Below are 17,755 nucleotides of genomic sequence, written 5' to 3'. Positions count from 1 at the left end.
AAAAGAAAAAAAAAAGAAATTTAGGAGCTGGGGTGAGAATGGCCAGGCATGTGACTGTACCAGCCTTTTGTGTGCTTACCAGGTTCTGGCTCCTCTTTTGCAGTCTGACTTACTGCTGGGTAGTCTTTGCAGCATGTCTCTTGTTGCCAGTGCTATGTCTAGGAAACACTTGTTTCTTTTCACAAATGAACATTGTAAAGTTATTTTCAGCTATTAATACGGCGTCATGTTTATTTTAACATACAACAGATGGATTGCTGTGGTTGCATGTGTCTGTATACATACAGGTGTGTACTAGCTCTGTGCACTGATGGAGCCTGGAAACAGTGACCCAGCATCAGGGAGTGCACACAGCACCCAAGTCTTGGTTCCTAAACACCATCCTCCAGTGAAAGGAGCGGGGCTCCACATCCTGCAGGGACTGTTGCTTCTAAGGCTGGGTGACACAGAACTCAGTACCCTTCCCTGTGAACACAGACAGGAGTTCTAGCTCCTTGCTTGCAAAGACTGCATGAGAAAAATCCCAACTTAACCAGCAAGTCCAACAGACCCTGCCCAAACCAAACTAGTCAAGGGTCACAACGTCTGTATGGCATCCCTGACCCACTGCTACTCTCATAAGATCCCACAGAGCCTATCTAACCAGCAGACAGTCTTGAAGTGGAAGATCACCTGCAGAGTAGCCGAGCCCGGGGTGGGGGTGGGGGGGGAGGAAGAAGGGTGTTCTTTCACAGTGGAAGCAAGCCAGGGCCTGAGCCATGCTCCATGAAATGTGGTCCCTGCTAGCATCCCCGGCATCCCCTTGAGAACATGCAACCGTTGGGCCTCGCCCAGACCTGTGGGCTCAGAAACCCTAGGAGTCAGTCCATTTTCTATGGAGATAATAAAGCCAAGTGCCTCCTCAGTACCTAGGGGTGCATTGGGTTCTGGACATCCCAGAGGTACCAGGACCCAAGAATCCTCTGGTCTTCCACACGACGTGTTTGCACAGAGCCTGTGTGCACCTTCCCTTGGATTTCATCACCTCACAGTTGTTTGCCGTATCTAATACAAGGTAAATGCTGTGTCAGTCAATATGCTGTTCGTTAGGGAATGACAACAAGAAATCCACATATGCTCAGTGTGCTCGTTTGATGGGATTGGGGTGTGGTGGCTTATAACACAAGGCAAGCTCTGAATCACTGATAAGACAGCCCAGGGTATTTTGATGTTTTGTTTTTTCTTTGACAGGATCTCACTGGGTAGGCCTGGCTGGCCAAGAACTTGCTATGTAGACCAGGCTAGCCTCAAACCCACAGAGATCTGCCTGACTCAGCCTCCTGAGTTCTGGAATTACAGGTGTGAACCATCAGGCCTTTTAAATTTTGAAACAGTGTTGATAAGTTACCCAGTCTGTCTTTGAACTCTTGATCCTCTTACCTCACACTCAGACTAGGAGCCTAACTGATTCAGCTAGTCCGCTTTGCCCCAGAGATGCCATCTCTGCCTTCCGAGTGCTGGGACTTGAGACAGGTTACCATATCTACTCTGACCTTCTGTGGTGACTGGAAATGTCAAGTTCCCATGCTTGCAGGGCAAGTGCTTCACGGACTAAGCGGACTGAGCCGTCTTCCCCATCCCCTCCACTTTCTTTTTTTTTTTTTTAAAGATTTATTTATTTGTTATATGTAAGTACGCTGTAGCTGTCTTCAGACACTCCAGAAGAGGGAGTCAGATCTTGTTACGGATGGTTATGAGCCACCATGTGATTGCTGGGATTTGAACTCTGGACCTTCGGAAGAGCAGTCGGGTGCTCTTACCCACTGAACCATCTCACCAGCCCCTCCCCTCCACTTTCATTTAAAGATATTTTCTATCTATCAAATAAGCCCATGGACACAGAGGCAGCTCTGTTAGAGACTGGGTGATTTATAAAGAATAGGTTTATTTGGCTCATGAGTCAGAGGCTGGGTATATTTATGAAGTGATTCTTGGAGTAGTTTATCAATATATAAGTACTCACTGCCTAGCAACAGGGCAGCCCTGTTTCTGGGGATTAAAAGCCAGTATAGTGTTCAGCCTTTGCAAGTCAGGAGAGTCTGTCCCTCCTGGCAGGAGGGACAGGCAGGTGGACAGCATAGTCCAGCTGTGCTCCACAGGAGACCGGTGGCTGTGGCCGGGTGGATGTAACCAGGTCTCCCTGCTTTCAGAGCCTCTGTGACTTTGTCTCCTGAGGAGTGGCTCATCTTGGCTGCTGGGTCCACAGTGCTTGGGGGAAAGTGCAGGAATGAGGAGGAACTAGGGCTCTGGAGGGTTAGAATTAAGCTACATTGTGTCAGTGAGGTAGCCTAATGCAGGTCCAGAGGTGAATGGAGGTGAAACTGAGCCACCACCGCACTGCGGGAAGGAAGCAGGGACCTTTGCAGTGTCCCAGGCCTGCTGCTTCCAGCTGAGCTGTGACCCAAGGGTGGAGTTCTGTCTTTAGCTGACCTCTGACAGAGGGATGTTTCATGTGCCATGTGGGTTCCGTTCCTGGGATCCAAACTCTGAAGGCCCTCTGGTAATCTTCCCCAGACAGTGCTGGTTCCAAATTACTCCTGTGCATAATCCTCAGATGAAATCATCCAAGATGGCTGAATCAAGTCAGACAGAGATGGGGGGAGGGCTCCCGTTTTACTTGAGTGTGCCACACTTGTTTCTGTTAACAGTATTTGTGGAGGCAACCTCAGGACTGGGAAAAGGTCTCCTCCCTCTTGTGTAGTTTAGTAAAGTAATTATGTAGTTTAGTAAATTGTGTAGTTTAGTAAAGTAAAATGAATTTGATGGAAAGTTAATATTTAAAGTTTCCAAGGAAGAAGTACGTTTTTTTTTTTTCAGGACACTTCAAGCCTGTGCCTGTCTTTCTCTAATAATTCCTACCTGGGGCATTCGAGTGGCCAGAGAGAGGAGCCATCCTTGTGTGTTGCTCTTTGTAAAGTAAAACAGCAGTTCCTGCCTCCTGCGTTGGTGAAGAGCTTGGGATTGAGGGGGTGCCACCCTGGTTTGTTGTCTCTGCCTTGCACGTGAGCCGCCACCAGTCTGGGGTTACCGTGAGGGTGACAGGGAACACGGGCCGATCTCCCCCTTCCAGGCTTTTCTGTGACTCGGATGGCCGGGTGTTCTGAATGTAGAGCTGTGCCTTTGGAAGTTTGGGGGAGAATCATGCTCTGACTGTCTTTAGCAAGGTCCTGACGACTGTGTTCACCTTGAGGAGCTGATGTGGAGAACCCTTCCTTAGGGCATAGCATATTCTGAGCATGGCTGTGCCTGAGCCAGTGGGATTCCCACTGGAGAGCTGAGAGTTAGGGGAACTGTGGCTTTATCCTTGCTGTGCAGTTAGCCGACAGGACAGCAGGGTTCCGAGCAGCCCACCTCTCCAACGTACCCTCCTTGCACAGCTTGCCTCAGGCTCTTTATTTCTGGCTTGTGTATCTGTTTTTTCTCTTCACACCGGCCAGACTTAAGGGTCACCTTTCCTTATGTATCTCAGCTCTGTGCCCACGCACTCTTGTCACACACACTCGCTGCCTTGTTTGCACACTCTGATCAGGCTCGGGCAGCACCATACCCTCTTCTGCCCTCCTCAGCGCTATGGGAACCCCCTGGCGCCATATTTACCTGTGGCGTTAATATAGGTACCGACGACTTAGGTAATGATTTGGGGTCCTCTTACTCCCATGGCGTCTCGGGATTCTGCCTGCGTGTGTGCTTACACACAGGTTGGGACATGGATGTGCTGTCTGGTCTTTACTTGGTGGTATAGGCTCATGCTTTCTGAATGTACAGTCCCAGCTCCTGCAGTGATGGCTTGGTGCTTTTTTTAGGTAGGACTGAACCACATACCTGTCTGACTGAGAGTGTTAAGCTCTGTAAGGGAGCTTACACCTCCTGCCTCCTTTCTTGAAATCTCCCCCCCCCCAACTTATATTACATCATAGCCACTTCTGGTGTCTGCCCCGGGTGGTGGTGGTGGTGTAGTGGTGTGGCTGTGGGTGTGTGTGGGTGTTTTGTCAGATTTCCTCAGGGTTTCTGTGGGGAATTCCACAAACAAATAGTGAGGCAGGAACCCAAAATTGAGGGTTTTGACACAAAGGGATTTTTTTTTTTCTGGTCCTTCCTCTGGGTACTGTGGGCTTCTGTAAGCATTACGTTCTGGTGTGCGGAGACAGCCTGCCTGCCTTGCTGGGAAGACTGGCCTGCCGTAGTCCCTCACTTGGCAGAGCTGACAGTCTTTTGGACACCAGACTCCCAAGCTGGCATAGGCCACAGGTCAAATGCTTTTCTTCTAGAATTCAACCTCATGCCTCCTGCTCTGCCCTAGATAACCAGTTCAGGATGTCCATCCTGGAGCGTCTGGAGCAGATGGAAAGAAGAATGGCCGAGATGACCGGCTCCCAGCAGCACAAGCAGGCGAGCAGCGGAGGAGGCAGTGGGAGCAGCAGCGGGAATGGTGCCGGAGGGGGTCAGGCCCAGGTAGGCCCTGCCGTCCATCGGCAGCAGCTTCTGTTTGCTGTGTTTCATCTGTGCACGAGGCACCTGGTGTCAGTGTCCTCCTTGCTGCTACTGATGTCATTGTCCAGGGCCCTGCATCGTCGTGCCCGTGTTCAGCCGGTGTGGTGTGAATAAGGCCTGGGTGCAGACTGGCCAGCCCAGTTTTCAGCTGTCCCTCTTGGTCTCAGGTCTCACTGTGTTCCCTGGCTGTTGGAAGGAGCAGCCGAGGGTTGACGCCCATCTGCCAGAACTCCGGATTAAACCAGCCCCTCTCCTTCCTAGTCTGTGTCTGCCTCATGCCTGTCTGGAGAAATTAGCGCACAATTCAGTCTAGCAGTCCTTATGCCCTTTTATAGCCCCCGGAAGATGAACTCAGAAATCGGTGAGGACTGTTGACCAGTGAGCCACCGCGTGGCGTCCATCATCGCACGCAGCACCTTTCCTTTTCTTTTTAAATTTTATTTTCTTCATTTTTGTTTGTATACATGACACATGTGGGGCCCCAGGGGGGGGACAGCTGTGGGGAGTCAGTTCTCTCCTAACACCTTGGTTCTGGGATTGGATGCAGGCTGTCAGGCGTGACAAGTGCCACTATCCACTGAGCCATCAGGCCACACAGGGAGATGGCCAAGTATTGTTGTTACACTACTGTTCCTGAAGCTTCTGGGGACATCCCAAGGACTAGGAGCTTGTTTTGAGAAAGTCTGAGGATAAACTTTCTTAAAACACCCCGAGATAGAAGACTCGGTAATGTTTCTTGCATCAGCTACTGAATCCTTCCTTGCCTGAGAGCCACAAGGAAATCCCCTTCCTATTCTTCACTGTGAAGGATGGATTCCTGTGCAGGATTCTTTCTCTCTCCTCTCTCTTCCACACCCTTCTTTCTGTTTTGTTTTGTTCTGTTCTGTTCTGTTTTGATTTTGTTTGTGAGGTAAGGTCTCCATATAGCCCTGGCTGGGCTGGAACTCACTATATAGACCATAGTGGCCCTGAACTCATTGGAGATTGGCTGCCTGTGCCTCTTCAGGGATTGGGTCATTGTTGTGTATCACCACCATACCTGACAGAATTTCCTCTTTGTTTGTTTGGAAACCTTAAAAATATGAAATACTAGCAATATTTTAATTTACTTATTTTATGTGCATGGGTGCTTTACCTGAGTGAGTGAGTGTGTGTGTGTGTGTGTGTGTGTGTGTGTGTGTGTGTATACCATGTGCACGCAGTGCCTGAAGAGACCAGCAGAGGGCATCAGATTTCTGTGGAGCTGGACTTACACATTTGGGTGTAATCATATGGCTGCTGGGAATTCACCCTTGCAAGAGTACCACGTGCCGTAACTTCTGACCCATCTCTCCAGCACCAGTGTCTTTATATTAATAACAGATGAAAGCAAAGCATTAAAAATATCTCAGATTTTCTTTTATGTCTCCCATCTTCAGAAATTGGTGGCCAAGGCCACACTGTTAAGACTAGCCTAGAATGCCTCTACCTCCCAAATACTGATATTAAAAGCCTACACCACTATATCCAGCCCTAGATAGCTTTGATTTTCACCTGATACTACTAAGTTGTGTAAAACAATTAATCCTTAAATTGATATGAGGGCCATATGATAGGTTCCCGTGAAATCCTTTTCACATACGAACACCGCATAAAGGGAACAGTTTAGCACATTTTTGAGCTCAACCATATGGCAGCTGGCCCTCTGTGATCTGATCCAATGTCAGCTACAACTACTTGTCTCTCTAATAAATGACGGTGTCTACTGCACACGAAAGAGACAGGGCCATTTGTGTTTCATTGGAAACTTTCCCTGCTTAGTCACTGACTGATGGTCTCCATGTCTCTGAAAACCTGTCTGCATGGTGTATATAGAACAGGCTTTCTGCCTGGACCAAGGTCAGTCTGCTGCATGTTGAGATGCTGCATCTTCTCTGTAGTGTTTTGACAGCTCTGGTGAAGATGAGCCTGCATCAACCATCTGCCTTTTTAACTTTTGGACCGTCTGCCTTTGTAACTTTTGGAATTTATTTATTTATTTATTTAGATTTAAAAATAAAGAGCGGGCTGGTGAGATGGCTCAGCGGGTAAGAGCACTCGACTGCTCTTCCAAAGGTGCAGAGTTCAAATCCCAGCAACCACATGGTGGCTCAAACCATCCTTTACAAGATCTGACTCCCTCTTCTGGAGTGTCTGAAGACAGCTACAGTGTACTTACATATAATAAATAAATAAAATCTTTTTAAAAAATAAAGAAAGAACATTGAAGACCAGTGCTGTTTCTGTCCTATTTGGATTATGTGGAATTTATTGCCAGAAAATAATAGGCTTTTACAATAATACCAGAGGTGGGGTTAGGCTAGATGTGCCACTTGGCTAAGAGCATGTTGAACAAAGGACTGCTACCCAGGACTCGGCTTGCTGGGGTGACCAGCCTTGATTTTTATCCCTCTAGTGTTGCTGGTTCCCAGCAAGGAAGGCTCGTGGCCAGCACCGATGAGCTTAGGTCCTGTGGGCCCTTCCAATTAGTAACCCTTACGGCGCATCTCTCAGGGTTGCCTGTGTACCCCTTTGCAGTTTGTAAGAACTTAAAAAAAAAAAAAGAGGGCTGGTGAGATGGCTCGTGGGTAAAGAGCTCTGACTGCTCTTGCAGAGGACCTGGGTTCGAATCTCAGCACCCACATGGCAGCTCATAAGCTGTAGCTCCAGTTCTTCAGGCCTCTGTGGACAACGGGTGCACACATGCAAACAGAACACTCCTACACATAGGATTTCTTTTTAAAAAGTAAAAAAAAAAAAAAAAATGGTTTTTGGATACTTTTAAGCGCTTCTGCTTTAAAAAGAAAAATCCACATTGAATTGACACCACATCCCTTGGTTTTAGAAGAAGCAGGCGTCAGCTGTGGGTGTGGCCCCGATGGGAGCCGCTGGCTGCCTGTGGGGACCACTGCCATCCAGAGACTAGAGGGTTTCCAGTCGTGTCGACTCCCCTGAGACACAGCCGTGCGTCACAGTCACTGCAGCTACTGTGCCTCCACCTCACACAATGCGGTTTCACTGGCTCCTCTCCCCCAACCCTCCCCTCTCCTGTTCCCCTCCCCCCTCCCCCTGCTGCTTCTGCTTCTCCTCCTCCTCCTCTCAACTTACAATATCCTTTCTAAAATGTAACATTTCAGTAAAATAGAATTTACACATATATCAGATTCATTATTACCCATGTGAAGCTATGGTTTCTTAGATCCAAATATAATTACGTTATCCCCCCCCCCCGCCCGTCTCTCCTCTGTAGCCTTCCAGACTCCCTGATTAGTCTCTCTTAATTCCATGACGTCTTTTTTTCATTATCATTACATGCGTATGTATATATGTACATACGTACGTGCCATGATGTCTTTTTTTCATTATCATTACATGCGTATGTGTATATGTACATACGTACGTGCGTGCGTGCACCTGACACCTGCTCAGTTTATATGATGTTAGTTGTTTCCAAGGGCTGACTGTCTAACTGGTCATTGTGCTATGTCCTGGGGACACTGTTTCCCAGACTCACACCATTCAGAAATTGCCTGTCGTTCTTTGTGTAGGGTTGAGACCTTTGGCATGTATGTCTCTTTGGTTTTTTTTTTGTTTTGTTTTGTTGGTTTTTTTTTTGGGGGGGGGGTTTGAGACGGTTTCTCTGTGTAGCCCTGGCTGTCCTGGAACTCACTCTGTAGACCAGGCTGGCCTCAAACTCAGAAATCCACCTGCCTCTGCCTCCTGAGTGCTGGGATTAAAGGCGTGCGCCACCACCGCCCGGCTTCTCTTGTATTTAAAAAAAAAAAAAATTACTAGGGGGGCCAGCAAGATGGCTCTGCAGATGGGATTCTGCTTACGATGGACCCAATTTCAGTTCCCAGCACCCTTGGTGGTGGCCTGTGAGAACCTAGCCTCCTGTTCTAGCCTTCTTGGGCATACAGCTGTACTCAAGCACACATTCATAATTAATGTCATTAAAAATAAAACTGTGTGTATGTGCGTACAAGCCAGAGGGCAGCTTACCATGTGGGTTCTAGGGGATCAGACTGTGGTCTTCTTGCTTGGCAGCCAGAGTCTTCCTCCTTGGAGTCATCTTGCCAGCCCCGTCTCTAGTTCTTAAGGACCCTTTGTTTTTACTATTAACATGTTTTCTACTGACGGCTGATTGTCGTTTGTCTTGCTTGTGTGGAAGAGGGCTTGGGGCCCTGGATGTGACCTGTACTTTCTCGTGACGCAGTGTGCCTCGGGCACTGGGACCCTGGGGAGCTGCTTCGAGAGCCGTGTGGTTGTCGTGTGTGAGAAGATGATGAGCCGAGCCTGCTGGGCCAAGTCCAAGCACCTGATCCACTCGAAGACCTTCCGAGGGATGACCCTCTTACACCTGGCTGCTGCCCAGGGCTACGCCACCCTGATCCAGACCCTCATCAAATGGCGGTAAGGCCAGGCGCAAGGGCCCTGGTTATCCCTGCCTCTCTGGTTCCTGGGCTTTCCCCGCTGGTGCCCAGGAATCTGCTCACTCAGTGTGTGCCGTGACCCGTGAGCCAGGACTTTTCCCCAGGACGGGTCCCTGGAGATTTGTGTGGTCTTGTGCCCAGACTGCCGAGGAAGACATGGGACGCTGGGCGTTCTGCTTCCTTTGGGCTCCTGTCAGATGGAGTCCAATCTGCCCTTGGAGTCTAGAATCCCATTTCCTCACACCAGGGAGGCTTGGTGCCCAATTTGGTTTCCTTTTCATGGGTCCTGTGTTGTCCTGGTATTTCCTTTTGCCACGGACTAACGTGTGGTAACCTCTGCTATCTCCGACAGCACAAAGCATGCAGACAGCATTGATTTGGAACTGGAAGTTGATCCCCTGAATGTGGACCACTTCTCCTGTACTCCTCTGGTAAGGAAGAGGCTTGTTGGATGGACAGTGATGGTGCACACATTTAGTCCCAGAACTCAGGAGGCAGAGGCAGGCAAATCTTTTGAGTTCGAGGCCAGCGTGGTCTACAGAGCAAGTTCTAGGATAGACAGGGTTACATAGAGAAACCCTGTCTTAAAATAAATAAATGGATGGATGGATGGATGGATGGATGAGGTGGCTTGTTTAGTCCCCTAACCATCTCTCTACACTGACACAGGGACTCTAGGTCCCAATGGGATCTGAGAATGTCACTTTAAAAGATGAAACTCAAAACACAGCGTGATGGTGATGCAAACTTCTAACATAAGCTTTCAGGAGATGCAATCGGGAGGTTCACAAGTTCAAGGTCATCCTTGGCTGCGTAGTTCAAGGCCAGCCTGGGCTGTAGTGATACCCTTTCTGAATACAACACAAAGATAAATTCTAATCGGATGTAGGAAAGTGAATTTATAGACTGTGGAGGGGGGTGACAGACATGCACACCATTATTTCTTGTTAGAATCGGATAGCCATAATTGGCTCTATTTATCCAGTGGCTCCACCAAGAACACCAACAGACTAGTGTTTCCGTGGCTAGCAACAGCAAAAGTGACATCCATTTTTAGTCTCTTGTTACGTTCCTTCATCTGTTTGCCTGCCTTTCAGATGTGGGCCTGTGCCCTGGGGCACTTGGAAGCGGCTGTGGTGCTCTACAAGTGGGACCGCCGGGCCATCTCCATCCCCGACTCTCTGGGACGGCTGCCTTTGGGAATTGCCAGGTCGAGGGGTCACGTGAAGTTAGCAGAGTGTCTGGAACACCTGCAGAGAGATGAGCAGGCCCACCTGGGACAGGCCTCCCGGATCCACTGTGCCCCGAGCGAAGAGCCAACCCCAGACAGCTGGATGGCCCAGTGGCAGAGGGAGGCCATGAGCTCTCCAGAAATACCCAAAGGAGTCACTGTCATTGCGAGCACCAATCCAGGTACAAATTCACAGGGGTTTCATCTTGGAACTTGCCGGCTCCCCCTTTGGCTGTCTGCAGCTTCCCTTAGAAGAGTCTGTAGGAAACATTTAAGGGTTTGGTGGGGGGGCTGCTTACTGCTTCTGATTTTCCTTTAAAAGTAGTGCCCCTCCCAGATGGAAAGTCCATCTGTCCGGGAAGCGAATGCTTTTGGAGGAGGATTGTCTGAGCAGGCTAGGCTGCTAGGGAGTATTTCTACCTCAGGAACATGCCTTGCGCTCCAGCTTCGCCCCCCTTACCTCCCAGGCATAAAGTGTTAATTCTTTAGGATTCCTACTTTCGTCACCTGACCTGACTGTCCTTTCTACTGTACTTTTCAGAGCTGAGAAGACCTCGGTCTGAACCCTCTAATTACTACAGCACTGAGGGCCACAAAGATTATCCGGCTCCCAAAAAGCATAAATTGAACCCCGAGCCCTTCCAGGCAAGGCAGGAGAAGCTGCTCTGCACTGCACTGACTCTGGAGCAGCCGAGTATCAGGAAGCAGAGCCCTAGGTCTAAGCAGTCTTCCCCCGAGACAATCAGCCCCAGTGAAGGAGTGAGGGAGAACAGCCGGGGAGCCTCCCCTTCCACTCCAGAGACTGCAGCAGCCCACGCGTCTGCATCTCAGCCTGTAGTAAAGTGGAGTTCCAAAGATCTTTACATTGGTGTGTCTACAGTACAGGTGACTGGAAATCCGAAGGGGACCAGTGTAGTAAAGGACGCGGCGCCTTCACAGGTGCGTCCGAGGGAACCAATGAGCGTCCTGATGTTGGCTAACAGAGAGGTGGTGAATACAGAGATGGGGGCCTACCGGGATAGGACAGAGCACGAGGATTGCCCCCAGCCCATGGATGATATTCAGGTAAGGCTGCTCAGGTAAGCCTGCAGAGGCTGGAGCCTCACAGCGGCCCCGAACATCATGGTTCAGTTCTGAAAGTCGCGCGTAGTCTTTACACCCCCCCACACCAGACCATCCCCATCCCAGGAAGGGTTAGCAGTCTGGTCTTGCTCAGGCAGACGTGGAGTTATCTGCTTTCCTGGAACCACATTTTCCTTCTGTGAATTAGGCACTGTGAGTAGGGCCTGACCACAGGCCCTTAACAGAGCCCTCCCTCCAGTACCAGCCCCCTGAGAACTAAACTTACGACACTAATAATCAGTGCCCCTGCTTCCTCGCATCCGGGATGGCAGCTTTGCTGTTTTCGGTACTGGTTATAATAGAGTCAAGGCCCTAAAAATAGCCAGCAAGGAAGCCTGCAGACAGGATTTGGATTATCTGAGTGACTTTGACCAGCACGGCCGTCATCTAGCCATTGTGAAGGGCATCTGTGGCTTGAGGCTCACATGGCATGTAGTGAAATACCTCCAGGGCTAATAACTGACTGCCCTTGTAATGAACGTAGGAAGCAGAGTCCTCTGAGGGCACGAAAGTTGTCATAGACTAAACAAGGCACCAGGCTACTAGACAAAAATCCATCAAGTCAGATATGCAGAAGCAGTCAGAAGGGGCGACCGGAGAGCATGGTTTTCTATGCTCTACTCCTCAGCCTGTTTCCAGGTTCCTATTGAAGCATCCCAAAACAGAAGGAAAGATATAGAGTACCTCCCACCCACCAGATGGGGTGGTGCTGGGGTGGGAAGGCCCCGCCCCCGCCAGCTTGTCCTGGAGAGGTGTATCTGCTGAGTCACACCTGAGCATTGCACCCTGGGGGAGCTCTTTGGTTTTCTGTGACAGACAGGAAGCCTGCATGTGTGTATAGCCCCTGCTCCTGGTGGACAGCAGACCCCACCACTGATTTACCAACAACTGTATAGCCAGGATGATGCCTGCCAGGTTAAATCAAATGATACTGTTTGGGCTTCCCACATGTTAGGCAAATACTCTCCCCTGGGCACAATCCTCAGCCCCTTTTCAATTTTATCTAGAGACATGATCTCATTAAGTTTCCTGGCTGGTGTCAGACCTCCAACTTCAGCCTCTCAAGTAGCTAGGGTTAGAGATGCATCCCGCCACACCCAGCCTAAGTCCAGTAATGTAGACAAAAGGCTGGTGAGGTTTTTGTTTTGTTTTGTTTTCTGTAAAGAGCCGGATGGTGACTGTTCTCCGGCTTCATGGCTCATACAGAAGCTGTTACAGCCTTGGATCCGCCTTAAGAGCGTGAAAGGAACTGTAGACAAAGCTAAAGGGATGAGCAGGGCTGTGATGTGCTCAAACTTGCATCACACAAACCAGCTGCTGGCTCTGCTCGGCCTGCTACAGTCTGCCTCGTCCTCGGTGTGGACCATTCCTGCTGGCACCAGTGGTGGTTACTTTCCTGCTTGGCATGACGAAACCAGCTGGGGGGGGAGGGGAGTGGTTATTTCTGGTTCAGTTTGGAGGTATAATGCTGGCATTGTGCTGGGGGAGCAGGAGCGTGAGGCGCCTGCTCTGTGCAGAGCAGACTGGAAGCCGCTGGTTGCTGGTGCTCCTGGCTTTCTGCTTCTTCAGCCCATGTCCCTAGCCCTTGGGGTGACGATGTCTGTGCTCAGGGTGGCTCTTATCTTCTTAGTTAAACCTTACGGAAACACTGTCATAGATAGTTGTTCATTGAGGAAATTTTATCTTATTTAAAATAAGATAAAATTTTTTTTGTTTTTTGTTTTTTGTTTTTTTGCGGCTGGGGTGTGTGTGTGTGTGTGTGTGTGTGTGTGTGTCGGATTTTTAGATTGTAAAATCTGCTTTAGCCAACTTTAGATTGTTGTCTGACTGTCAGAAAAGTCTTAGGTCAGCTCTGCTTCCTGCATCACCTCTCAGTGTCCCCACCGTACCATCCACCCAGATCTGATTCCATTCCCAGAACTTTGCCTTTCTGAAAGCTTCATCTAACTGAGATGTAGTCTTCTATGTGTTAGTGTTGTAGTGATCAGAATACCTAGTATAGGACGGGTTAGAGAGTCGATGGCCTTGGAAGGGCATGGCAGGGCCCAGAGCGTGCTCAGGAACCAGAAGTGGAGCTCTGCCTTTACAGCGTGTGTCTTACACTCCTCTGGTGCTGTGATAAAACACTCGGACAACGTCAGCCTAAGGGAGAAAGGTCTGTTTAGCATGTAGAGAACATAGTTCAAGACACTGTCTCTAGTGACTGGGAGGTCAAGGCAGCTTGGAGCAGCTGCTCACCTTACAGCAAAGTCAAGAGACACGGGCCAGTGACTGCTTCTCTGTGCTCAGCTTGCTTTCTTTATGGTACACAGACCAGGCAAGATACCAGTCCAGAGAACAGTCCACCCACAGGAAAGACTGGTCTTCCTTCATAAATGCGTGTAATCAGAATAACTCTCCACAGACATGCCCAGAGGTTTCTCTCAGGTGCTTCTAGATTCTGGCAAGTGGACGACCCTACCCCTGTCAGAAAGACCCTACTTACTGAAGGTTTCACAGCCTCCCCCCAGCAGCTCCATACACTGGGGAACCAGTGTGCAAAGCTTGAACCCATAGCACGGTAACTTTCTGAGCTGCTTCTGCCTCTCCTGTGCTGAGATTGCAGGCCCATGTCGCTGTGCTCTGCCTTTTTATGTGCGGCTGGGGTTAGGCTCGTGTTCTCATACTTGCATGCTGCACAGCGTTACATCCCAGAACTGGGCCATAAACCTTCCCCTAAGTGTAGGAGATCCAGAAGCAGGTGGGCATAGCTGAGCTGAGGTTCAGCAGATTGCTGTATCCAGACAAGAAGTGGGGGAGTGGTGAAGGATATTGGTGAGGGAAGATGACATCTTAGGGGCCGGCAAGCTCTCGTTTGATGCTCAGAGAGGTTGATGACCTTGCAGAGGGCCTTAGTTTGGTTCTCAGTGCTGTGCCAGGTGGCTTTCAACTCCAGTTCCAGGGGATCCACCACCCTCTTCTGGGCTGTGAGCAGCTGCTTTCACATGTGCACACACAGACATGCATGCACACAAACACACACACACACAGTTAATTAAAAATAAACATTTAGGGGCCGACAGGATAATGCAGCAGGTAACAGGTGTTTGTCCTCAGCTCAAACTGAGCTTGGTCTCCTAGACCACAGGCAGGAGGAGAGAACTCGTTCCTGCATGTTGTCCTCTGGCTATACGTATGCAGGCACATAAAATAAATGCCATTATTTTTAAGATGTTGTTTTACCTGGAACCCCCACCTCCCCACACCAGGTGTGAGATCCATAACTGACACATGCTGTTGATAGTAGACAGTGGGCCCAAGACAGAAGTTCTCTAGAAGATTTGTGAGGCCAAACTATGATTAGGAGATAATTAGGTCTCAGGGTGAATCGTATCCTAAGTTAAAATTCTGTTCGAATGTATAGTCTGGAGGCATATGTCATCTGTTCTTCCCAACTTCTGTGTTCCTCCATGTCCTGTACAAGGTCAGGGGCAGGAGATAGAGTTTGAAGGCTTGTTTTTTGTTTTGCTTTTCCTAAGCTCATGTGCTCTGTGGCCTTCTGGTTGCAGGTGAACATGATGACCTTGGCGGAGCACATTATCGAGGCCACACCAGACCGAATCAAGCAGGAGAACTTTGTGCCCATGGAATCCTCAGCCTTGGAAAGAACAGATCCGGCCACCATTAGCAGTACGATGAGCTGGCTGGCCAGTTACCTAGCCGATGCCGACCGTCTGCCCAGCGCTGCCCACATCAGGTTGGGAAGATTTGGGGTTGGGGATTTAACTGGAGACAGGGAGGCCAAGGGTAAAGAGAGACTTTCCCAAGTAGAGCATAGGACAGTATGCTACTTCTGTCTTCTTTCCATCTGTTGCTTTCTCCTACATCATTGTTCATAAGGTGCCATGTCATGGGGCTGGAGAGATGGCTGGATGGTTAAGAGCACTGATTGCTCTTCCAGAGGTCCTCAGTTCAAGTCCCAGTACCCACATGGTGGCTCATAGACATCTGTAACGAGAGCTGATGCCCTCTTTTGGCATGTACCTGTTCATGCAGATAGAGCATTCATATACATAAGATAAATAAGCCTTTTAAATAAAGAGCTGATGCTATCTCAGGATATGCCTACTTTGGCTAAAGTTTCCTAGAGGCAACATAGTGTCCTTAGTGGGCTTAGAAATAGCACAGTGCTAAACTGGTAATAGGTGCTCAGTAGGAACTTCACCAAGGTGCAACCAAAGTGTTGAGTGTGTAAAGCCACTCACAGAGCAGAGACATCTTACCAGCCCAGGTAGCTTCTGGTGGATCCTGTCTTATTAATTACTGGGATATTAATTAATGGACGGTGTCAGTAGTTGCTAACCGTCTTCTCTTTCTTCTCTTGTCTTAGGAGTGCGTACCCTGAGCCCCTCACTCCGTCTTCTAATGCCAGCTTGAGTCCTGCAGGCTCTCCAGTCAGTGAGGTGGCTTTCGAGAGACCCAGCCTTCCCTCTGCAGCAGACTGGTCGGAGTTTCTGAGTGCGTCCACCAGTGAGAAGGTGGAGAATGAGCTCGCTCAGCTCACACTGTCCGACCACGAGCAGAGAGAACTCTATGAAGCTGCCAGGCTTGTCCAGACAGCCTTCCGGAAGTACAAGGTAGAGGAGGAGCATCTGCATCCTGGCCCCTTTCCCCTGTGGTTTGTGGTCTAATAAAATGTCTATTGGAAGATGTTATGTTACATTGTATTATCATCATAATAACTTTCAGGAGCTTTAGTCAAATACAAGCAGTGGGGTGGCTCTCATCAGCTTATTGTTGGTAAACTGACGTCTCAGCCCTAAGGGACAGATGGGTAAATCAGGATCTGAGGACTGTGTGCTGCCCTAAACCCTTGGAGGTCTGGGGGCATGAGGACTGTGGGCTTCCCTGAGCCCCTGGGAACTCGGTCATCACCTTAGACATATGCTTTTATTGGGGTGGGGGTGAGGCTGGGTGGGAATCTGTTACTTTCTACACATTCCTAGTGGAATTTATTGCTGTCCAGAGGCGTTAGGAAAGAGTCGTCGGATTATTTAGGAAAGACTGCAGAGAGCCTGAAAGGTTAGTAAAACAATACCTAATTTGTTAAAAGCCTCTTAAGTGCATATTTTTAGTCCTCTTAACATCCAAATATGGTTTGACTTTTAAAGGCAAAGATAGTTGGAGATTTATTCTGAAAATTTATTTTTCTTAATTTATAGTGATTGTTGTTGATGTGGTTCAGTAAACCTGGGTTTTATTTCTTGAGCAGGCACATAAGTTTTTTGTATGATGGCAAATCTTTTGATGATAATTACTTGAGGGTGTCAGATTCCAGGAACTAGAGTTGCAAACAGTTGTGTGCTGCCATGTGGTTGCTGGGAATTGAACTCGGGATCTGTGGAAGAGCAGCCAGTGCTCGTAACTGCTGAGCCCTCTCTGCAGCCTCCATATGTTGACAATTCTTCTGTTAGTTTGTATGACATGAGTAAAGGTTTTAGCTGTTTGTATGTTGGCAAGTCTTAGGTCAGTTTACTGATCTCCCTCGCTTTACCTTTCAGGGCAGACCCCTGCGGGAACAGCAAGAAGTGGCTGCTGCCGTCATCCAGCGCTGTTACAGGAAGTACAAACAGGTACACTTGGCTGTGTGTCCCAGAAGGGAAGGGCACCTGTCCAAGCTGCCCTGGCCTCAGAGGAAGATGCTGCTCCGCAGTTTGGCTAAAAAGCCCCACCCCCAGCTCCTGATAACAAAGACCTAATTTGAATTAAGAACCCTAGGGAAAGAGGACAGCACCCTGCCTCGAGCTCTAGCCAATAGGGGCAAGAATAACAGGCAGGCCTGTCTCCTGGAGGCCTTGCTGCCTGCTTGTGGGGTAACCGGACTACCTGGGGGGCCAGGTATGCCAGTCTTCAGAAGCGCTATAGTCTTAGGGCTACTCCAAGCAACTGTATTGCCATTCACAGAGGAAGAATGTAGGCTTGGAAAATTAAGCAGATGTTAGAGTTTATAGATATCAAGGTAGTTATAAAATACTGAAACTTCCTTATTGACTTTAGACTCAATGTTAAACCTTGGTCTTTTTACTGGGAACAGTGGCACAAGCCTCTAGTTCCAGCACTTAGAGACTAAGACAGAAGGATGGCAAGTTCAAGGCCAACCTGGATCCACTTTTACATGCACAGGCATGTACTCACGCGCTGTCGGTTCTGGAGAAGGTTTTAGAAAACCTTGGATTTATTTTCCTGGACCTTGGGTAGCCCTTACATTGTTATGGAAAGGGCTAGCTTGTGTGCTAGCTTGTATAAGAACTATAGAGAAATTTGAGGTCCTGTGCTCTCCTGACCCAGGATTTTGGTTTCTAACAAGTGTTACTATTTTATTTTGTCTTGTCTTGTCTTCCAAACTTCTCCTTTAAACTCTATCAAGGTCAGGGAGGCAAGG

The 17,755-nt window shown here is 48.9% G+C and overlaps 1 protein-coding gene across 13 annotated transcripts in view; it reads left to right on the top strand.

Moving 5' to 3' along the window:
• Nucleotides 1-17,755, top strand: part of LOC110323791 (calmodulin-binding transcription activator 1) — a 229,194-nt gene that overhangs the window by 196,988 nt on the left and 14,451 nt on the right. For 7 of the 13 annotated variants that reach the window (XM_029539866.1, XM_029539860.1, XM_029539861.1 and 4 more), the window contains 8 exons: nucleotides 4,340-4,491; nucleotides 8,765-8,961; nucleotides 9,334-9,412; nucleotides 10,079-10,394; nucleotides 10,754-11,277; nucleotides 14,883-15,070; nucleotides 15,704-15,950; nucleotides 16,875-16,946. In XM_029539866.1, the coding sequence (XP_029395726.1) occupies nucleotides 4,340-4,491; nucleotides 8,765-8,961; nucleotides 9,334-9,412; nucleotides 10,079-10,394; nucleotides 10,754-11,277; nucleotides 14,883-15,070; nucleotides 15,704-15,950; nucleotides 16,875-16,946 (1,775 nt within the window). The remainder of the gene's footprint in view (nucleotides 1-4,339; nucleotides 4,492-8,764; nucleotides 8,962-9,333; nucleotides 9,413-10,078; nucleotides 10,395-10,753; nucleotides 11,278-14,882; nucleotides 15,071-15,703; nucleotides 15,951-16,874; nucleotides 16,947-17,755) is intronic. The other 6 variants (XM_029539864.1, XM_029539865.1, XM_029539862.1 and 3 more) reach the window with 1 other exon arrangement.

This window comes from Mus pahari, chromosome 6, assembly GCF_900095145.1.
Source record: "Mus pahari chromosome 6, PAHARI_EIJ_v1.1, whole genome shotgun sequence".
NCBI classification, from domain to species: Eukaryota; Metazoa; Chordata; class Mammalia; order Rodentia; family Muridae; genus Mus; species Mus pahari.
This window is presented reverse-complemented; position numbering and strand designations above follow the sequence as displayed.